Source organism: Zalophus californianus, chromosome 6, assembly GCF_009762305.2.
Source record: "Zalophus californianus isolate mZalCal1 chromosome 6, mZalCal1.pri.v2, whole genome shotgun sequence".
Classification (NCBI taxonomy): domain Eukaryota; kingdom Metazoa; phylum Chordata; class Mammalia; order Carnivora; family Otariidae; genus Zalophus; species Zalophus californianus.
The window spans coordinates 4,849,165-4,872,492 of record NC_045600.1 but is presented as its reverse complement, the minus strand read 5'-3'; the positions used below and the strand labels follow the sequence as shown (position 1 = coordinate 4,872,492).

Below are 23,328 nucleotides of genomic sequence, written 5' to 3'. Positions count from 1 at the left end.
CTAGTCATATGTTCCTTCACAGCTAGAGCTGAAGGTAAGAATACCTCCCACCACAGAAAACCCAAGGCCAATGTGAACAGCTCACCTGCTCTGGGGCAAGTTTTGTTGTTGTTTTAGGGAGAGGGAGTGTGTGAGTAGGGGTGGCAAAGGAGGGGAGACGGAGAGAAAGAATCTCAAGCAAGCAAGCCCAGCAAAGAACCCGACTTGGGGCTCAATCTCATGACCCTCAGATCACCACTTGAGCCCAAAATCAAGAGTGGGTGGCTTAACTGACTGAGCCACCCAGGCACCCCTGCTCTGGGGCAAGTTTTAAAAAGCTATTCCTGGAGGGGTGCCTGGGTGGCTGTCGATTAAATGCTTGACTCTTGGTTTCCGCTCAGTGGTGATCTCAGGGTTGGGGGGATGGAGCGTGGAGGAGCCTGCTTGAGATTCTCTCTTCCTCAGCCCCTCCCTGCCCCATACTTGCTCCCTCTCTCTAAAATAAATCCTTTAAAGCTATTCCTGGAGGGCGCCTGGGTGGCTCAGTCGTTAAGCGTCTGCCTTCAGCTCAGGTCATGATCTCAGGGTCCTGGGATCGAGCCCCCCCGCATCAGGCTCCCTGCTCGGCGGGAATCCTGCTTCTCCCTCTCCCACTCCCCCTGCTTGTGTCCCTTCTCTCGCTTTGTCTCTCTTTGTCAAATAAATAAATAAAATCTTTAAAAAAAAAAAAGCTATTCGTGGAGCAGGTGCTGGGACAGCACTTAGGGACATCTTAATGCTTTGTCACACCTGCCACCCTTCCCAAGTTTTAAACCCTTCCCATCTTTCTCCACTTGATGGTGAACCTCTACAGATCTACCACTTAGAAGCTAGGCTACCTAAGCAGGTACTCCCCCACCATTTCTCTTGTATCTGTGGGTAAGTATCAACTACTTAGACATTTTCCCGCCAAGTACTGGAGAGTGGGGAAAGTGAAATTAAGCCACATAAAAAAAATTTCTCCCACAACTGGTTTTCACTTGTGAAATATTTATGCACAATTTATAAGCTATGAAGCCAGAAATGACTTATTTCAACAGATTTGACTTTGCCAAACTGTGTGGGTGCAGCACTCCAAGGGGAATTACTCAGGTTTTGAAACTCAAATTCAAAGACAAAATGATCTAATTTTTCACTCCTTACACTAAAATTCTCAAAAGTCAAGTTAAACGGCATTTAGAAATAACTAAATTGATCAAGTCACTTTTTAATCAGAATGCATCACCTTTTCTCTAACATGTTATGAAAGACACCTGCTTGTTTAGCAAGTTCGACCTAAGATTAACGGATCACAGTCCAGAATAATCATGGGCTTCAACTGCAGGAACACTCTTCCAAGAGCTCAAGGAATTCACAAAGCGTTAAACTGGCCAAACGAGTACAACAGAGATAACGCCTTCCCAGAATTTCAGTTTTCCAAGATTTTCTTAAAAACCAGGGAGGCTTTATTTTTATTGCTTTAAACCAACTGTCAGGGGGACCAAAAAGCTGAGTAAGGTCAAATCACTTCGCGGCAACATAGCTAGCTATTCAGATTCAGGAAGGCTTAACTTGCCGTCAATTCGTGCCCAGAAAAATCCAGGCTCTGTTGCAGGGCAGGTATAATGGAGAACACAGCGGGTAAACCATGGAGCTCTCAAGGATGAGACCAATGCAAAGCCTGGTGGGCACAAGGAGGAGTGTCTACGAAAGTGAGAAATAGGTGAAGACGGTGGTCAAGGGAAACACTGATTGGCTAGAGAGCGAAGAAAGAGAAGCTCCGAAGGAAATTCTAGAAAGCCATAATGAGCCGAGCCACAGGACGAGCGGCAAGGGCCCCGTAGTTCCAAGCTCTACAGGGAAGCGGGCACCCAACGGCCCCGTCTCGGGTTTCCGCGGGTCACAAAAGGATAACGGACATCCTCCCAACGGTGGACCTGGGGGCTCCGCGCGCCGCTTCCGCTCGGCCGCCCCGCCCCGGCCGCCCGGCGCGGCCCACCTGAACTCGGTCCCCGGGCCCGCAGCGGCGCGGGGACGGGCGCTCGCGGCGCGATGCGGGCCCGCGGCGGCCCGCGGACATGCTCCTCTGCGGCCCGCCCGCCTTTGTTCGCCTGGCCTTCCACACTCACCGCCGCCATCGCCCGCCTGGAGCCAGGCGCCACGAGCAAACGCCGCCCGACGCGAAAAAGGAAGCACAGGCGTTTCTCGTCAAAGCAGACTTTATTGGGCGCCCGGGCCGCCCCGCGCGCGCCGCCCGCTCCCCCGCGCGGCCCCCGGGCCGATCGCCGGCCGAGACCCCGCGCGCGGCCGGCCCCGCCCTGCCCCGCAGGACCTCTCCCCCGCGGCGCCGGGGGCCGCGCACCGCTCACCGGCTCCCGAGGCGGCGGCTGCAGCGGCGACGCCCCGCTCCCGAGTGTGCCCCGGGCCCGGGGCGGCGGATTTCGCTGCTGTGGCACCGCGGAGGGCGGGAGCCACGCGACTCGCGGCGGCGGCGGCGGCGGCGGCGGCGCGCTGACGTCACGCGCCGCGGCCAGCCAGCGCGCGCGGGGGCCGCCCCGTCGACCCCAATCCGGGAGGAGCCCGGGTGAGTGGGCGGGGTCGCGGTGGCGAACGGGCAGATCGATTGGCAGAGGGGGAGGAGCGAGAGGGCCAGCGGGCGAATGGGAGCGAGGCGGGGCGGGCCGAGGCCAGCGCGGAAGTCTCGCGAGGCCGAGCCTGAGCGGAGTGTGGCGGCGGCGGCGGCGGCGAGATCTGGGCTCGGGGTGAGGAGTTGGTATTTGTGTGGAAGGAGGCGGAGGCGCAGGAGGAAGGGGGAAGCGGAGCGCCGGCCCGGAGGGCGGGAGGAGGCGCGGCCAGAGCGGGCGGCCAAGGCGCGGCGAGGCGGGGCGCCGGGGCGAGCAGCGGCCGAGCGAGCGCGGGGCGCACCGAGGCGAGGAGGCGGGGAAGCCCGCCGCCGCCGCCGCCGCGCCCGCCCCTTCCCCCCGCCGCCCGCCCCCTCTCCCCCCGCCCGCCCGCCGCCTTCCTCCCTCTGCCTTCCTTCCCCACGGCCGGCCGCCTCCTCGCCCGCCCGCCCGTAGCCCCGGAGCCGAGGCCGCCGCGGCCGTGGCGGCGGAACCCTCAGCCATGGCCTCGGGCGACACCCTCTACATCGCCACGGACGGCTCGGAGATGCCGGCCGAGATCGTGGAGCTGCACGAGATCGAGGTGGAGACCATCCCGGTGGAGACCATCGAGACCACGGTGGTGGGCGAGGAGGAGGAGGAGGACGACGACGACGAGGACGGCGGCGGCGGCGACCACGGCGGCGGGGGCGGCCACGGGCACGCGGGCCACCACCACCACCACCACCACCACCACCCGCCCATGATCGCGCTGCAGCCGCTCGTCACCGACGACCCGACCCAGGTGCACCACCACCAGGAGGTGATCCTGGTGCAGACGCGCGAGGAGGTGGTGGGCGGCGACGACTCGGACGGGCTGCGCGCCGAGGACGGCTTCGAGGACCAGATCCTCATCCCGGTGCCCGCGCCGGCCGGCGGCGACGACGACTACATCGAGCAGACGCTGGTCACCGTGGCGGCGGCCGGCAAGAGCGGCGGCGGCGGCTCGTCGTCGTCGGGCGGCGGCCGCGTCAAGAAGGGCGGCGGCAAGAAGAGCGGCAAGAAGGGCTACCTCGGCGGCGGGGCCGGGGCGGCGGGCGGCGCGGACGCGGGCAACAAGAAGTGGGAGCAGAAGCAGGTGCAGATCAAGACCCTGGAGGGCGAGTTCTCGGTCACCATGTGGTCCTCAGGTGAGCGCCGGCGCGCGCCGGCCCCCGGGATGTTTTTGTTTTGAAGGGAAGCCATGTTTTATGTGTGTGATGGGCGCCGCCATCTTCTTCGCAGGGCAAGTATGGCGGCCCCAAAAGATGGCGGGCCGCGGCGGGGGCGGCGGGCGGCGGGCCGGCGGGCCGAAGATGGCGGCGGGAGGCGCGGCGCCGCCCGCTAGGCCGCAATGGCGTAGTTTCCCCGGGCGGGGCGGCCGCGCGGCGCGGGGCGGGGCGGCGCGGCGGGGCGGGGCGCGCTCGGGCCAACGGACGGCCGCCGGCCCGTTGTCCGCCGCCCCCGCCCGGCTGGCTCCGTGCGAGGCTCGGGCGGCGCGCGGCGCGGGCCGGCGGCGGGGCTGTGCGGACCTCGCGCCTGGGCGGGCAGCTCGCCGCCGCCGCCCCCCCGCTCCGCTCTCGGCGGGGGGAGGGGGCCCCCGTGCCGCCGCTCCTCCCCCTTCCCCAGACCCTCAGCTGCTCCCGAGAGGCACCTTCCGCTCCCACGCCCGGCGCGCGGGCCGGAGCCTGCCCGCGGCCGCGCTCCCCGCGCTCGCCTCGCTGGGGCGGGACTTGGGCGGCACGTAGGGCTCGCGTGTGCGGGCTCCGCGCCGCCGGCGAGGTCCTCGCCTCTGTCCCCCCCCCACCCCCCCGCGGCACGCCGGAGAGAGGGTCCGCGAGGTTTTGTGGGTGGTTCTTAACCCTTCGCGTTTGGGGGAAGTTTCTTTTTCTTGTGTTTGTGTCTCTGCAGATAGGTCGGTTAGCTGCACAGCTGGGGACGTTTGTCACTGAATTAATAAAATGGAGTACCTTAAGTCTGCTCGCTTTTTAGTGGATAGTAGGCGACCAACTTTTCCTGTGATGGGAAAGATTCTAGAAAGCCAGAGAAAATAGAGCAAAAGGGACTTACCTGCGTGTTTTAGTTTTCTCTTTTTTTACTTTATAACTGTGGAAAGTTGTTTCTTTCATGTCTGTTCTCTTACATTATTCACATGTTTTCTAGTTAAATTGGCAGGATAGTAAACAGACTTGAGAGAGATCCTGCCGTGGCTAGTTAATCTAGTAGTTGTGATGATTACACTTAGTTCTAAGTTTAAGTTGCAGAACCCCCCCCCCCATGACGGTAAGGCTGTTTCATCAGTTGTCAGGATGGAGCCTCAAAGTGCGATGACCCTTGAGTGTTAAAGGACTGTTAACGATTGAGATGAACAGATGAAGTAGACGTGAAAAGGCTGGATTGGAAGGCTGGTCTGGTTCTATACTGAAAGCCTCTGACGAGACAACTGACGTTGTTGGATGGATCTAGGACTCAGAACTGAGCAAAGGGATCCGAGCTGCTGCCACAATTTAGTAGCAAGTGTTAAGGGGCGCTGCTGTTCTGGATTTCAGAGTGCCTTGTGGAAGTCTGAGGAGTTTGAGTTTAAAGTATATGTTTAAATGAAACCTGTCTACTTAATGGTTATCAGAATGTCTTCTGTAGATTGGGTAGCATGCATACTAATCGTGTTGGAACCAAAAGTCATGTCTTTCCATTAATATGCAGAGTAAGAGGGGTGAATTGGTTATTGTTGAGTTTTGCTGAATTCAGGATCCCATCTGAAATTAGATATTGATAGAAAGATACGTTAACTGTAAAACTAAATTTACTTTTTCTCGTGTGGAGACGTGTTGGTTTTATAGAAATTCAGAAAACCAGGGTGTTTTATATATTCTGTATTTGATCTTACCAAATTGCTTGCTTACTTACTCAAGAAAATTTGGTAATGGGAGGCTTTACTTGATGAAGTGATGTGTATCAAGTCAGCCAGTCAAGGGGGGAGGTCTGAGGGGCCTGACTAATGGGAGTTAATTTACAATTAAGTCAGCATTTAAAAGTCATTTCTTCCCCTGTGCCAGTGGCTGCTTACGGAGTTGCACAGTTTGGGGTTATTTTAATGCCCATTTCTTTGCCGAGTTAGTTGCCTGGTGCATTACCGACTACTCTGTGCCTAAAGGTAGTTCTAAGTCTTTGATGGCAATAACATGGTAAGGCCTGTTTCCTCAGACGTGTTTTGTGGTGAACCATCCTGTCCCTCTTCCTTGTCCTTGTGGTTTGGAATTATTACCAGAGAGAAGCTAAATAGTTTGTGATTAACTGTGCACGCCCCAAGTTCAAATTCTGAATATAGTGGAATCTTAGGAACTGAAATGAGATAATTGATAATAGGTGAAGAAATCAAAGCAGGTTAATTGTTAAGCTGAATTTCTCGGTGTGTGTGTGGACTGCGGTAGGCAATATGTCAGTGCTTTCACAGACTGTCTCGTCTGATCCCGGCAGGAAGAGTTTGAACACCACGGTGGTTTCACCAGAACATTCCTTTGGATGGGAATGAGCTGTGAGATGACCTTTTTGCCTGAGTCTAAGCTTAGTTATCTGAAGTTCTTATAAAAAGTGCATAGGGTATTCTCAGGGCTCTAGTTACTTGTTAGTACCTCTAGGCTAAAAAAAACAGTGGGAGCCAGCATGTTTGTGGAAACCAAATCTTTGGATTTTATGGGTTTCTTTTGCTTGGGTGCCGTCTTGTTCCAATTGCCCCCAGAGTCACAGCAGTCTGTGTGATTGGCATCTTTTTAATGGAATAACAGCAAAGGAAATCTAGTGGTTCTGTACTAGAGTAGCTTTAGATCTGGAATGGTCCTTGGAGATCTGCTTTTTTCTTTCCCCTTTTTTCAACTGATGTAATTCACATGGGCGCTGAGTTCAGCCGCTTCTTCTGTATTTACCAGGTTGTGTGGACATCACCGCTAGCTAATTCCACATTTTCATCGTCTCAAAAAGAAACCCCATACCCGTGAGCAGACACTACCCATTTCCCCTCTCCCTCCAGCCCCTGGCCACCACTAATGTACTTTGTGTTTCTCTGGATTTGCCCATTCCAGCCGTTTCATTTAAATGGAATCGTAACAGTCTGTGGTCTTGTGTGTCTGGCTTCAGCCTGTGTTGAAGGTTCATCCACATTGTTGAGCGTACTTTATTCCTTTTGAAGGCTGAGTAAGATTCCATAACGTAGGTACTAGAGCAGGACCTGCTTGTTTTTGCACATGAGAAGATGAAGGCTCAGTGAGGCTGAGCGTGTTGTGGTATTTCATTACACTTCAGTTGTGTCTTAAACATGCTTAATCCACTGTTTTAAGGCCCCTGTTTATTTTTGGTTTTTTTCCTGGCATATGATTAATGAACATTTCCATGTTGCCAGATGTAGGGCACAGTCTCATATGTATATTTTTCCCTAGATTGTCATCAGTATTGTGTAGGAGTGACATCTTATTTTCTAGAGCTTACTGTAAACCAGTTAGTCATGGTGAAGTAGGGAAGCTCATGATAAAAGCTGAGTATTTAAAACATTTAGGGCTTTTTAAAATATTTATTTATTTAAGAGAGGGGGAGATTTCTCCACCTGCAGGGGGGGGTGGGGAGGGAGAGGGAGAGACTCTCAAGCGACTCCCTGATGAGCAAGGAGGGCTTGATCTGTGGCTTGATCTCACAACCCTGATATCATGACCTGAGCTGAAATCAAGAGTCAAATGGATGCTTAACTGACCCAGGTGCCCCTAAAACATTTAGTTTTGAGAGAAACCTAAGAAGGCTTTAAAATCTTGAGGTTTCAGGTATTTAGAAATTGTGACCTTCACTCAAGGCTGTTGGTATTTTACTTATATTTTGTTAGACCTATATTTGGTCTTAACATAGAAGTGCTTTATGGTGGATTGAGCAAAACATCTAAGACCAGAAAACCATTGATACTAAGATGAGTAAAGTGGAAGAAAGTTGGAAAGTATTTAATTGTTTCTCAGTTCTTTATATTCAGAACGTTCAAGTTTGCTAAAAGTTACTAGTCCTGACCTTTTGCCACTCCTCTGTGGGTTTTCCACCTCCTCCTCCTTTACCTGTTTGTCCTTAACTAGAGATGCCATGCACAGAAATTCCCACGGAGCCAAGCCACAGACGCACCCCCTTCCCCAAAGTGATCTTGTCGAGCCTGTGACCTACATGGGGCAGTCTAAGTCAATGATTCTGATTCCTGACCCAGTAGTTCTGGAAGTTGGCTTGCTGATAAAGCCTCTGTGCTGTCAGACTCTGCTCCAGGTTGTTCACCTCTCCTCTTCCTTCCACCGGCAACAGCTGACTTCCCCCTAGTGGGAAAGGAGAAATCCCTATTAGGAACAGGTCAGGACTCCTGACCTTACCTACAACTAGCATTTTAGGCTTTGAAAGAGAATAAATAAAATAATAACTTTAAAAATGTATGCTAGACTCCTGGGTGTTTATTTACCAAAGGCTTTCTGGTTTTTTTGTTGTTGTTGAAGTCTGCTTAGTAAGGTGGGTTTTGTTTTAAGGCTGAGAAGTTTAGGGGCCTGTAACAGGTTATTAGCAAAAAACAGTTATTAGAAGGAACATTTCTTAAGATCTGCATTCCTTTGTTAACTCCTGATCTCCTCTTCCCAGGGGACCATTCTGTGAACTCTGCTTTTCTTCCCATAGGAGAAGTACGTGAAAGTGAAAACTTGTTATAATTTTTAAATCTGAATATTTACCAGTGGGTTGTATTCTCTAATACTGTTGGGTAAACATTCATACCTTCTATTTGTAAAATATGGCATCTGAAATGCTACTTGGAGGTTGACAATAACATTAATTTCATTACTGTTAGCAGAATATCAGGAAGGTGTGGAAGGTACAGACTCACACGGTACCGTGTGAGTTTGTATCTTCCTATGTGTGGTGGACTTAATTACAGTACACGAGAGAACCGTTTCCCATTCCCAAGTGCCTTGTATTAGTGGGTCCCATTCTGTTTAATTTCGTGATTAATTATCAATAACAAGCCCAGTGGTTTCTGGGAATCACATTAGCAACAGCATCAAATTTCCACTTTAGAGGGCACTGACCAAAGTATCTTGCTTTGGAATATCTTAACTTCTGACCTTGGTTTCTTTGTAAAATGATTTCCTTTAGAAAAGTTCTACTCCTTCCTGAACTCCTACATGACCATAGGAAGCAGTATAGTCACTTTCTTAAAGCAGAACTCTTAAATTTTAACGTGACCTGGTGAATGAGGTATTAGGAACTCTTGAGTAAAATTCTTAATAACCATTCGATGCCTTTGGTGTTACACAGTGGTGTCAGGATTAAACATGAAGACAATGTAAATGGTTGTGAAGGACTTTTTTTCTTGTGTAAATGTGATCTCCCTTAAATATAAGAAGTGTGGAGAAGGGAAGGAGGCCGCCGTGGCTGTGCTGGAGACTGTTCCCTTGGAGCCCAGAGCCCGGACCCTGTCTCTTCTAGGAGAGTCACAGACTTCAGTAGAATGTCTAGTATTTCACAGGTGATCACACTCTTGAAAACACCCCAAAGTGTCTTTCTCTTTTGGCAGTTCTCAACTCAATCTTCTTTCCTTTTTTTCCTTTTGTCTTCTGGCTCCTAGGCACCCAGAAACTTTGAGGGAGAGAAGCTGCTGCTCCTTCTCCAAATTGACAATTGGCTTTTAATTTCTTACATTGTTGGTAACTCACTTATAGTTTGTGCTAATACATGATTCCTGTATTAAATAGATGTTACAGATTCTTTTTTCTTTTTTTTCTTTTAAAGATTTTATTTATTTGACAGAGACACAGCGAGAGAGGGAACACAAGCAGGGAGAGTGGGAGAGGGAGAAGCAGGCCTCCTGCCGAGCAGGGAGCCCGATACAGGGCTCGATCCCAGGACCCCGGGATCACGACCTGAGCCAGAGGCAGATGCGTAACGACTGAGCCACCCAGGCACCCCATAGATCCTTTTTTTTCTTAAGATTTATTTATTTTAGAGAGAGAGCATGAGTGTGTGTTGGGGTGGAGGGACGGAGGGCAGAGGGAGAGAGAATCTGAAGCCGACTCTGTGATGATCGCGGAGCCTGACGCGGGGCTAGATCTCATGACCCCAAGATCATGACCTGAGCGGAAACGAGGAGTCAGATAGTTAACCGACTGAGCCACACAGGCGCCCCGATTTTTATAGATTCGTAACAAGGACTACATACAGACTTCTGGATTTCATGTCTGGGGATCTAGGCATCTAGGCACACATTCTACTATACTTTCCTGAATTTTCTAAGACTTCTATCAGATAGCTTCACTCCTGTGCTTAAAAACCCCTCTAACACAGCAGTGTGAATATACTTAATGTCACTGAACTGTAGATTTTAAAATGGCAAATACTGTGTCTTGTGTGTTCACATACACACACATCCTGCAGGTGTCTCATCACATTCAGTAAAATCCAAACTCCTTATCATGAGGCCCCACTTGATTTGGCCCCTGCGTTCCTTTCCTCTTTCTCCTTCTTCCCTCCACTCCCTTTGTGCACCAGCCTTACCAGCCCTCTTTCCATTCCTTGAGCTTGTTTCTTTGCTCTTACCTCTGCTTCTAGTGCGGTGACCCCAGATGCTCATTCTTGTGCTGCCTTGTTCACATCTCTGCTCTCAGGAGGCCTTCCCTGGTCTTCCACTCTCACTCTGGCTCCTGACCCTGTTTTATTCTCTTTGTAGCAGTGTCTGAAATTATCTTGCTTTTTTTCTTTTAACCTGCTGCTTTCTGCTTCCTCTAGAGAGTAAGTTTTGGGCCTGTAACCCCTCAGTCTTAGGGTGGCACTAGGCATATAGAAGATTGTTGGTCTGTAACCGAGTGAATGAGCACATGGAAGTTACACAGTAAGGCAGAATCGTGGCCTAGAGACCAGAATACATTCATCCTCCTCTCTGACCGCATAGGTGAAAAAGAAGTATGAAGGGTGGGAAGGGGGTGTGCAGGAGTGTTCCCTTTATAGGAAAGGCATGGACTACACAGTCCTAGTTTCAAATCCTAGATCTGCCACTTAAATGCGCTTCTTCAGATACATGACTTGGCATTTCTGAGGCTTATTTTTTTTTTTAAAGATTTTATTTATTTATTTGAGAGAGAGAGAGAGAATGAGAGAGAGAGCATGAGAGGGAAGAGGGTCAGAGGGAGAAGCCGACTCCCCGCCGAGCAGGGAGCCCAATGCGGGACTCGATCCCGGGACTCCAGGATCATGACCTGAGCCGAAGGCAGTCACCCAACCACCTGAGCCACCCAGGCGCCCCACTGAGGCTTACTTCTTAAACCAAACACGTGGGGTTAGTGTCTTTGAGGTTTTGTTTGCGTTGAGGAATAGGACAGTTGCCAGCATGAAGCAGGTACTCAGTAAATATTATCTTGTCTTAGGGTCTCTCTTGGTGGGGAAATGTGGAAACAGCCTATGACTGATTTCTGCCTGTTGCTTAGCAATGAATCTCAAGTAGTTAGCTCTCCCCCCCGCCCTTTCCCCTGTGAAGGTTTGGGTGATGGCAGTGGGAAGTCGACGATGTTGGTTTTGCCATAAGTCACCTAGAAAGGTCAGACCAAAGAGCTGATGGCCTAAGATGAAAGGTGTAGGTGAACAAGATCTAGCCAACCCATATAAGTAAGTAAGTAGGTGAATAAATATGTGAATCGGTGAAAATAGAAAATCAGGATCACAGAAAAAAAAGGAAGCATGAGGGTCAACTCTCATGAGCTTCCTGGCAGTTTGGATAAAAAAGGAAAGCCTACTACTGATAACTGATTCTAGCCAAGATGAGAAAAACTTGTAGGGAAATCAAGCTTTTCTGAGGACTTACTAGGTAAACTGCTTATATATGAAGAGGACCACTGAGTCACAGTGTACAGATTCCAGCCGGTGTGGTGTCCAGAATTTCACGTGGTGTCTTAGAACAGCCAAAGACTTAACATGTAACCTAATTGAAGGCGACTCAGAATTTTCCATGTTCTTTACATGCTTACTCTCCTTTAACAAAAGTTGAACATTCTTTCACAACCATTAAGCGTGGGACCTGCTGTTCCCCTTGAGCCCAGGAGGGTGGGGAAAGTGGAACAAAGGTGTTCTGGCGAGTTCCTCCCTGTGTTCCCAGACACAGTGGCTGCCATTTAAAGCCTTCTCTGGTTTCAGCCTTACCGGTGGTCTTCTCTTTTTCAAGAAGCGAAGAAAGCAAGCAAGGTTCAGTGACAGGAGCGAAAGGCCTCTTGAAGGAAGCAGGTCTGGGCTTTGGAGAGCAGAGTGGATGGGGGGGGTGGGGGTGAGAGGTGGGCAGAGGGGAAGGTTCCTCCCACTGCTGAGGAACATGGCCAGAGGGCTGCTGTGGTAGGAGTAGGGAGGGCAGGTCAGACCACCTTTTTTTTTTTTTTTTTTTTAAGATTTTATTTATTTATTTGAGAGAGAGAGAGAGAGACAGCGAGAGAGGGAACACAAGCAGGGGGAATGTGAGAGGGAGAAGCAGGCTTCCCGTGGAGCAGGGAGCCTGATGCGGGGCTCGATCCCAGGACCCTGGGATCATGACCTGAGCAAAAGGCAGATGCTTAACAACTGAGCCACCCAGGCGCCCCAGACCACTTTTTAAACCTCTTTGTGGACCTGTGGAGTGCTTCCAGCCTTTCCATTTAGTTCCTTAATCCTCTTTTTTTTTTTTTTAATATATTTGAGTCTTTATTCAAAGATTATTTACTTATTTAAAGTACAGTCTAGGGACGCCTGGGTGGCTCAGTCGTTAAGCGTCTGCCTTCGGCTTAGGTCATGATCCCAGAGTCCTGGGATCGGGCCCCTAGTTGGGCTCCCTGCTCAGCGGGGAGTCTGCTTCTCCCTCTCCCTCTGCTCCTATCTCCCCCCACTCAAATAAATAAAATCTTAAAAAAAAAGAAGCTACTGATTAACAGTAACGTGTAGTTGAACAGTTATAACCATATGCTGTAATAAAAGTTATGTGAATGCAGTTTCTCTCTCAAAATAATCTTACAGGGCTGCACTCACCCTTGTCATGGTGCGAGAGGATGAAATGCTTAATGTGAGGAGACTAGTAGCGAGGGGCTGGGAGGTAGCGGCCCTTTGTACCACAGAAAGAGGATCCTCTGCCTCCAAACCATTTGAATACAAAGTGTGTGCCCCACTTATAGGTGGTATTGGCTAGATTTTGTTTTTCCTATCTTCCATCTGAGGCCATTTTACTTTGGTCTGGTTGTTGTAGGTCATCTGCCTTTAGCCAGGGTTAGTGAGTACTGGAATCACCTGATCCGGATTCGACTAGAAGTTCTCGTTAAGACATTTTCTCCTACCACACTACCCCTACCCCCTTTGAGTCGGTGACCTATATTCTCAGCTTTTTCCAATTTGGAATTCTGAAATTTGGTTTCAATTTGCTTTTGTCCAGTTGTGTTCTGGTAATCACAATCATAAATGTTAAGCTGGTTGTAGAAACTCACTGCAGTGGAACTTCTCATGCTGGTTGACTCTTTCTCCCTGAAACAGTGGAGAGAGAATTAGCTAAGTCCTGCCTTCAAGGAAAACTCCAGAGAGGCATGTATATGTGCAACAATTTTTTTTATGTGTGTAATAATTTTTTTTAAAGATTTTATTTGAGAGAGAGAGAGAGCGCACATGAGAGGGGGGAGGGTCAGAGGGAGAAGCTGCTGAGCAGGGAGCCGGATGCGGGACTCGATCCTGGCACTCCAGGATCATGACCTGAGCCGAAGGCAGTCGCTTAACCAACTGAGCCACCCAGGCGCCCCATGTGTGTAATAATTTTTAAAGGGGCTCTAGATATTTTGCTTCATGAACTTGCTTTGCCTAGATGTGTATTCCATATTACCCCATTGCCAGCCAGTAAGCATACATATTTGACATTCAGAGCAAATCAGTTAACACCTTCTTCCCCCCTCTACAGGGCAAATCTGTTTCAGTAGCAATTATGAAAGGAAAAGAATAAAATAATGGCCAGTGCAGAGAGCGAAAATTTTCTTTATTTGAATATATATCAGAACAACATGTTTTACAAAGAGAAAAAAATAATACATTTCACTAAAATTTTTTGAAATAAGGGGGAAACTTACATGTAGATATGGCCTGTAAATGTAATAAAAATATTAGTTTCTCTTTTAAAGCATCATAAGTTCGTATTTGCAAAAACTTTCAAAGGCTTTTTTTTGCAAAAATCAGATTAAATGGCCAGAAAAATATCAGACATTGACATTCTTTGATCTGTTGCTTTAGTATGTGTCCAGTTCTCAGTGAAAGTGAGGTGGGACACCTGGGTGGCTCAGTTGGTTGAGCGTCCCAACTCTTCAGGTCAGGTGTTGATATCAGGGTCGTGAGTTCAAGCCCTGCATTGGGCTCCATGCTGGATGTGGAGCCTACTTAAAAAAAGAAAGAGAATGAGGCAAACATTGTCTTTGATTTCTCCAGCCATAAAACCGAGTATCTTTTGTCATTTCTCAAGCAGCTTTCTTCAAAACATGATTTTTTTTTTCTATATATAGTTTATTTCCTGACGTGTTGTTGAATAATGACCCTTTTGTTTTGATATCTGTGTGGTCTTCAAAGAGTTCACCAAATGAACTTTCTTGTCATATGCTGTTTATTAAGGAATAAGTAACAAACATGGTAATATGAAGTTTAAATATATATTATGAAAGCATACAGCAATTATCTAGAAAGACCCAGTGAAAGCTTTTTTAAGGCAAGAATATTGTATCTCAGACATTGTTCAGAAGTGCAGGTGTATAGTAATCATCAAAAGCAGATTGCCTTTAATCAGTTTGATTGTGGTTTTAACATTATGTACAGACCATGTGGTTATTGTCTATACTCGGGACAGATTGCCTTGACTGTGTGTCACTTTCACTTGGTAAGTCACTGAGTACAATCGTCATGAGACAAAGCTAGCTTTCTCCCTGCATCTGGACATAATCCCTTCAGTCTCCTTTGCAGTCTTCCTCATTTGCTCTGCGTTGGAGGTACCCAGGTGTTCATTCTGAATCCTCTCTTCTCTGTCTATATTTTTTTCAATAGATGTTATTTATTTCTTTGGCTTTAAACGTAGGCCAAGTGCCAGTGATGCCCATATATGTTCTTCAACCTCGATTTTTTTGTCCCCACATTTGCATGTCCAAGGACCTCCTTGAGGTCTGTCCACTAGGTGTCTCCCAGACCCCTCAAATTAAAGCGGAGCTCCAGGTGCTCTGCTGCACATTGTCTCTTCCCCCGTTATTCTCCAGCTTGGCTCAGGACCTCCTCCCAGAAATGCAAACCAGAAACTTAGAAGGCGTACTTAACATCCTTTTCCACCCCCCACCCCCCACTTACCTGATTTATTACCCAGACTTGTGGAGTCCTCCAAAATAAAACTCAAATCTAACCTGTTTTAAAGACAGGTGGTTGTCTCTTTGGAAGTAAATCCCATTATTGGGTAATCGCACAGAAGTTGTTCCTTGTTTCCCATAGAAAAATCTTACTGTAGTTTAAATCTTATCTTCTAAGTAAAATTCCATCAGATAGGTAAAAAAGGTCAGTAAGCTTTTTTCTGTAAAGGCCTAGATAGTAACATTTTAGATTTTGTAGGCCGACCTAAAGCAACTGATCAACTCCAGTGTCATTGTAGCAGGAAAGTAGCCAAAGGTAACATGTGAACAAATAAGTATGGCTATGTTTCAATAAAACTATTTCTAAAAATAGTGGTGTATGTGCACACCATTGTCCATAGCAGCATTATTCACAGTAGCCAAAAGATAGAAGCAACTCATGTGTCCATCAGTAGATGAGTGGATAAAGAAAATGTGTCCATACAAGAATATTATTCAGCCATGAAAGAGAATGGAATTTTGTACGTGCTACAACATGGGTGGACCTTGAAAACATGCTAGTGAAGTCCACCAGACACAGAATGACAAATACTGTTTGATTCCATTTATAAAAGGTACCTAGAATAGGCAAATTCGTAGAAACAGGAAGTAGAAAAGAGGTTACCAGGGGAGGGGGGGGGCAGTTGTGTAATGGGTACCAAGTTTCTGTTAGGGATGACGAAGTCTCAGGTATAGATAGTGGTGATGGTTACACAGCATTGTGAATATGCTTGATGCCACTGAATTGCACATTCACAGATGGCTAAAATGATAAATATATTAAAAAATTTTTTAAACAATAGAAAGGAGGGGCGCCTGGGTGGCTCAGTTGGTTGAGTGTCCAGCTCTTGATTTTGGCCCAGGTCATGATCTCAGGGTCATGAGATCTAGCCCCACATTGGCTCTGTGCTGGGTGTGGAGCCTGCTTGAGATCCGCCCCCCCCCCCCCCCCCCGACACACACACACACAAAACAATAGAAAGGAAACCGTGAAAATGTTGGAGGAAGGTTGGCAGGCTGGGTCCGGCTCACTGGCTGTACTCGGGGATTGTAAAAGTTGTCAGTCTCTACTTAGACTCACTCCATACATGTATTGTAGTTCTTGGTGATGTTAGTGACTGTTCTCTGGGTGCTTGGCGTTGTTGAATGTTGAAGTAAGAACTGAGTCTCAAGCCTCAGGAAGCATTTCCTCATTTGACTTGGGTTCCCCCCTCCAAATTCATAAATTAAAGTCCCAGTCCTCAACATGATGGTATTTGGAAATGGGGCTTTTGGGAAGTAATTGGGTTATGAGGGTGGAGCCCTTCTGGTGGGATTAGTGCCGTTACAGATGAAGAAGAGACAGAGAGATGATCCATCTCTCCACCATGTGAGGGCACAGCAGGAAGGTTCTGTTGACAAGCCAGGAAGAGAGCCTTTACCAGGAACTCAATGGGCTGGCACCTTAGTCACCAAAACTGTGAGGAATAAATTCCTGTTGTTTAAGCCCCCCGGTCTGTGGTATTTTTGTTAGAGCAGCCCGAACTAAGACAGCTTTTCTCACTTAGAATAAAGGCTCCGTGAGGGTAGAGACTTTGTTTTGTTTCTGGTGCCTTGGAACAGTGCCAGGCGCGTAGGAGGCCCTCAGTCACTGTGTGTTGAACAGTGTGAGGAATGTGATTTAGCCTGTGATTCCTTAATCCCAGATTGTGCCCAAGCATACTGGGGAGGCGATTCTCCTCACAGTAGTTTCCTCCGGGCAGCCGTGGTCCTCAGCCTTGCTAGCATTCTTCTATCAGAAGTACAAAAAGTGTGGAAAAATAGCTCCCCTGCCCGCCCGTGCATTTCTGTGGCACCTGAAAGTCGGTGTGGTAGTAGTTGCTCCTCGATTGGAAGATCGGAGAGTGAGGGAATTGTCACAACCCCGAGGACAAGGGTCGGGTTACAGCGCAGAGTCCTCGCTTTCTCACTTACATTTCCTGTCCTCCATGAGTGCATCCAGCTGTGTATTCCTTAGGCTTCTTCATCTGTAAAGAGGTTACCCGGGATATGTTGTTGAGATCATTCTAATTCCAAACTAGAGGCAGCTAGGCTTAACAGTAAAGGACCCAGGTCCAAGAGTGAGGCTTCCTGCGCTCACGTCTGCCCCTTATTAGCCAGTTAGCCCTGAGCAAGTGCCGGAGCCTCTCTGGGCCTCAGCTTTCTCCTGTGAAGAGTGAACTTGCTAATTTGCCCACTTCCAGGGTAATGTGCGCAGTAATGAAAATAGTGCCTGCACAGTAAATATTCAGTGAAATGCTGCTATTCTCTGATTCCTGGCAGTGGTGTATAATTTTTTCTAAAATGAAGAGTGGGCCCAGGTGCCTGGCTGGCTCAGTTGGTGGAGCGTGTGACTCTTGATCCCAGGGTTGTGAGTTCGAGCCCCACATTGGGTGTAGGAGATGACCTAAAATAAACAAAAGTTTTTGTTTTTTTTTTAAAGATTTTACTTATTTATTTGACAGGGAACACAAACGGGGAGTGGGAGAGGGAGAAGCAGACTCCCCACCAAGCAGGGAGCCCGATGTGGGGCTCGATCCCAGGACTCTGGGATCATGACCTGAGCCGAAGGCAGACGCTTGAACGACTGAGCCACTCAGGCGCCCCTAAAATAAAATTTTTAAAAAATAAAATGAGCAGTGGGAGAAGAGAGACATTTGACATTTAAAAGTATCCTGTTCTGTGCTTTTCATCACTGAGTGATTGAACATAAATGACCACGTGAATCAAATGAACCTACATTCTGCCTTTTTTTTAAAGATTTATTTACTGACTGGGTGGGGAGGGTCAGAGGGAGAAAATCTCCAGCAGACTCCACGCTGAGGGCGGAGCCTGGCATGGGGCTCAGTCTCACAACCCCGAGATCACCACCTGAGCTGAAACCAAGAGTCGGAGGCTTAACTGACTGTGCCACCCAGACGCCCCTACATTCTGTCTTTTTACGTTGCCCTCATACCCTAATGTCAGAGAACCTGGTGATAAACAGCTAGACATCATTTTTTTGATAGTAAGTGATGTCACTTGTAGGGGTTGGTTTGGTTGGTTTTTGGTCTTGTGTTTTAAGATTTTATTTTAGAGAGAGGGAGCATGCGGGGGTGGGGGCAGAGGCAGAGGGAGAGAGAGAATCTCAAGCCGACTCTCTCTCAGCCTGGAGCCTGATGCGGGGCTCCATCTCACAACCCTGAGATCCTGACCTAAGAGGAAATCAAGAGTCAGACGCTTAACTGCCTGAGCCACCCAGACGCCCCTTTGGTCTTGTTTCTTAATACTGGTGGAAAGGTAAGAATTGAACAAGCCAGCTTTCACTTCAGAAAGTCCTATTGTTATTGCCTTTTGTGAAACATTTTGTTGGAGAAGCAGGACATTTCAGTCAGCATGGAAAACTTTGGAGCATCTTTATTTTCTGCTTTCAGCACCACAGTAGTGGAAGACCAACCAGTTTGGGCCTCTGGGCACTTGACCCTAGTGTAAGAGGCAAGGCCAACAAAAATTCAAAACAGCATGATTTAAAGTTTGTCAGCGTTGTTATCAAGAACTAAGGTAGGAGTTCAAGGAAAAGGTAAGAATCTGAGGCCAGAGCAATAGAGTCAACAACCCCTCGGAGAAACTCTCCTGCCAGGCGCTTGTGAGTTAACCTGGGAGGAGCACAGCCTGGTTGCATTATGGAGGGCTTGTGCCTAGGAGAAATGGAAGGTCAGGCTAGCTGTGTAAACTGGAACCAGGCAGCAAGGGACCCAGGATGCCAAGTTGAAGTATAATTTATACCTCTGAAGGGTTCATACCACGTGAAAATATACCAGCTGCATTTTCTGTATCAGTTGATTCTTTATTATAGCATCGTGGCAGAGAATGGAATTGGGAAGATAAATTAAGAAATTAACGATAGTCGTTGAGGTCTGAGATACTAAGAACTAACTGGATGGCAGTGGGACAAAGGGAGAAGACCTTTCAAAAAATCAACAGGATTTGGTGTTTGGGATGTAGGAGATTAATTATGGGGGTCAGTATTCCTTTCTTTTAACCTGTTGGATTTGTGATGATAGTAAGACATACAAGTAGAGATGTCCTACATTCTTCGAACACGTGTTTATTTATTGAGGGCCAACTCTCTGCAGACTGAACCGGGCTCTCGGGATACCTGGGGATCAAAACTTACAAGCATTCCTGTCCTCGTGGCGCTTACTGTCTAGTGGGCAAGGCCGACAAAAATCGCATTGCTGTGATTAGAACTTGCCTGCGAACAGGCCATGGGATTAGGGTGAAGGGCTGGGAGTACACGTGAAGAACTGAAAGGCCAGCAGAGCGGGAGCGAAGAGTGGAGAGAGAGAGCAGCAAGAATGAGGTGCTGGAGGGGAAGGCAGGAGGGTGAAGGCTGGGGCATCAGACTCAAGTCAGGGTCGCCGTGTTGCTGGTCAACAGGAAATTTGTAGGGTGGACAGAAAGCAGAAACTCTGAGAAGTGGTGGGAGGAGAAGCAAGGAAGCTCGACAAGAAGGCAGTGCAAGAAGTGGGAGTGGAACCAGGCAGGTGAATGCCGAGTCAGGAATGGGGAATATTCCCAGCAGGCTGAGAAGGAGCGCTGGCTCTGGGTTTGGTGCTGTTGGGTTTGGCATCGCAGATTTTGGTGACCTTCAGGCAGAAACAGGATTTCTGGCGACTGAAGAGAAAGACTGGGTGGTTAAGAAATGGGCTAGCGGCTATAAATCAGCCGTTCCAGAAACTGCTAATGAAAGCACTTTTCATAGTTTTTTAAAAACGTATTTGCCCACATACACATTTTTACTCCGCTAAAATAATCAATCTTACGGTGTGTTTCAGATGAAAAAAAAGATATTGACCATGAGACAGTGGTTGAAGAGCAGATCATTGGAGAGAACTCCCCTCCTGATTATTCAGAGTATATGACAGGGAAGAAGCTTCCTCCTGGAGGGATACCTGGCATTGACCTCTCAGACCCCAAACAACTGGCAGAATTTGCTAGGTAAGCCCTAAGAATTTCTTTTCTTTCTCATTCCTAAAGTACTTAGAGTCAGCAGCTGTGTCTTTGTGTCTAAGTTACAATGGTGGCTCATAGTCTTGCTCCAGGGAAACTTGTAAAAACAAAAGCAGTTCATTTTGTTTGTAGGGGTAACTGCGCTATTAATGTGCATGGCACCATTTTAGATCCTTGCTGACAGTGAGATGAAGCAACTACTTCTTAATTCTGTAGTTGGTTTTGCTTGTGAATAAATAAAATTGCACAGAATTGGTTTGGAAATGGGTATCTTTACACTAGCTCCTAGCAGCTGGAGGGTGCTGTGCCGGAGCAAGCTGTGGGGGCCTGGGTCGGAGCTGGGCGGGCACAGCTGACCACTGGGAAGGAGTCATCAGTTCCTATTTCAGTGTGTCCTCAGTTAAGCTCCGAGGGTTTTGTTCATTGAAGTGGGCATGACAGGAAGAGATCAAATATTTATGGCGGGGACCCCTGTGACTGGCCACGGTGAGCAGTCAGGAAGGTCTGGACCCCACCAGAGGCTTGATTGTCCTGAAGCAGGCTGGGCTCCTGTAGAAGCCTCTGCCCCCGTTGGTAGTATTTATTTCCCAGCGTCGTTGGACAGTTTCTACGAGGACATGAGAACACACTCAAAGACAGGTTTAAGTAAAATGAAGTGAATTCATAAACTCCGGAGCAGAAGGATGACCTCCTTCCCCCCCCCCCCCCGAGGTTGGGTGGAGCCTGGAGGAGCCAGGAAACTGAGCCAAGGGCAGGATGAGGAGGAGCGACATCTCTGTGACCCGCCCCGTCTAGGGACAGAGCAGGGACCCTGGTCTTTCTTTTTCTTGAGAGCAGAGTGGAATAGATAGGAGCTGGAGGGCTCACGTGTCCTGGCGTCTCCCAGCCCTGCCAAAAACAAGGTGGGTCCTGCCGTTGGGAGCCTCAGTTTCCCCATGTGTCAGAGGTGTTGTAATAAAGGGGTATGTGCCCTTTTCTCCTGTCCCATGAAACTGCCGCCGTAGGGAATCTACACGTGAGTCTATTTCTGATTGATCACGGCTGAACAAAAAGAAGTTAAGGCTTCTGTCCTTTCGTGAATGACATTGTGTCTCCCAGCTTTTGTTGCCTTTCGTATTTTAAATACGGGTATGCTACTCAAATGTTACTCCATCCCGCCCCCCCCCCCCCCCCCCCCCCCCCCCGCCAATACAAATAAAAATGGAATCTGTAGATGGAGTCAGCAGTGAGGTTAGAGTTTTGGGGCAGATGGAGTCAAATTGTGTGCCAATGTTTAGTATTGTCATGTGTTTTTAAAGTTAGTCATCCCTTGTTAACGTACTTGGAATTTAGCGAGGGTAGAGGATGCTGTCCCCAGGGGTAGGTATACAGAATGAAGGAGTCAAGGAAAGCCTTGTAGAGGCGGTGGCATCTGACTTGAGCCTTGAAAAACACTTGAGATTTGGGGGGGGCAGGTGGGGTTCCCATGGTGGGCCTAATGCTAGTGTGGCATGAGTGTGGTGGAAAGGTTAGGTACTCAACCCTCATCGGATATACGCTCAGAAAAGGATAAGTAGGTTTGGCTGGGAATTCGGATGCTCACAGGGAGACAGTTGGAGTGTAAGAGTTCTCTGAGTACCGGGCCCACATCTGGGGATGTTGTCAGCTGCCAGAGGTGTGTGAGCAGTAGAGAAGGGGTTCTGTGATCGGAGGTTGGCTTTGAGAGAAGGCCGCGTCTGCTGTGTCCAGGCTGGGTCAGCAAAGGGCCAGACAGGGAGTGGGAGAGGTCCTGAAGGCCCGAGCGGGGGCTGCGGCGGCCAGATGGTGGAAGAATAAACGAGGTGAGGGCGGCGGGAGATGAGATTGAGAACCAGACCGGCCGTGTGTCTCCGGGAAGGAGGACTCAGGACAGAAGTTGAATGCTTCACGCCTCAGGTGGCACGAGATTGGGAGGGGGTGCTGGTTTGGGGTTCAGGGTGGGCATTGTTTGGCTTTAGATGGTAATGAATCATCCCTGTTGGGCCTGAGGTGGTTTCAGGAAGTACATCAGGGCTAGACTCATCTGCTGCACCGTGGCCGAGGCCGAAAGTGGCCCAACGCCCGCGCTGTGAGAGGCCTGTTGATGGGAGGCCGGTCTTGGGAAAACCCTGTGATCGGAGGGTAAGGGAACCAGTGACAGGGCACAGGGCTCATTCAGACAGACAGGGTGGCTCAGGGAAGTACGTACAGCCTCACAAAAGCCAGGGGAGTGCTCAGAGGGTCCAAGAGAGGGACCGCCCTCCCAGTGATTCTTTGCGGAATGATTCCAGTGGAGGAGCAGAGGGCTGAGGCAGGATCTTAGGGTGGGAACCTGGGGGTGGCGGGCAGAAGTGATGAGGTGTTGGTGACCCTCGGTGTGGTTCACCCTCATTGCTGAATTGGGGCCGCTGATCTGGAAGCTTGTCCACAGTTTCCTGAACAGAAAATCTGTGTCGGCCCTGCACTCGGGAGGTGCGTGTCACTGTTGTCGAATAGAAGCTTCTGCTTGTTTCCCAAGTGGCCTCGAGCCTGCCTCAGGGCTGCCTTCAACCCTACTAGACCTGAATGAGACTTTTCTTCACCAGCAGTAGATAATTAGAAGACCGTGGAGTCACGTTTTGAGATTTGTGAGGAAAAGTTGCTGTAAACATAGAAATCTTGATCCAGCAAAGCTGTCGGGTCAGCTACGATTGTAGACACGTAAGGATTCATTTTATGTTGCACTTACCCTTTCTGAGGGGGCTACTGGAGGATATGCTCCAGGAAGACGAGGCTGCACATCAAAAGGAAGCCTTCTAAAGACCCTGGCGGACAGAGAATCAGGAGGGCTGCTGTGCGGCAGGCTGGAAGCCCATTCAGTTGAGGACAGAAAGTCGGTGAATTGTAGGGCTTTCTTCAGGAAAAGTTGAGTTCATTCAGCAGTGCACAGAATGAGTAAGAAGCCAGAAGGTCTTGGCGGTATGGGAAAGAGTTTTCTAAAAAGGAAAAGATAATGAGAAACCCCCTGAAGAGAGAGGCGGTGCTAAGAAAGCCGTGGCCTAAAAGTGGGCATAAATTTGATGATGGTTGAAGTGCACTGAACTTGTTTGGCCTTGACTCTGCAAGTCTCTCCTTGGTCCTGAGGCAACTGTGTTGGACTCACAGAGCAAGAAATGCGATCCTAGCACACAGTTAACACTCTACATACAGTAGGCGATCTGTTTCCATAATCATCTGAATATAGTGTGTGTTTCTTCCTGTTAAAGGTTTCATTTTGTGTACAGAATAGAACGAGATCTCGCTCA

At 48.9% G+C, this 23,328-nt stretch overlaps 1 protein-coding gene across 1 annotated transcript in view; it reads left to right on the top strand.

The window, feature by feature from the left end:
* Positions 1-2,912: 2,912 nt before the first annotated feature.
* Positions 2,913-23,328, top strand: part of YY1 (YY1 transcription factor) — a 28,967-nt gene continuing 8,551 nt past the window's right edge. Inside the window, exons 1-2 of the mRNA XM_027572603.2 lie at positions 2,913-3,787; positions 19,873-20,035. Coding sequence (XP_027428404.1) covers positions 3,121-3,787; positions 19,873-20,035 — 830 coding nt within the window. The 5' untranslated portion in view covers positions 2,913-3,120. The remainder of the gene's footprint in view (positions 3,788-19,872; positions 20,036-23,328) is intronic.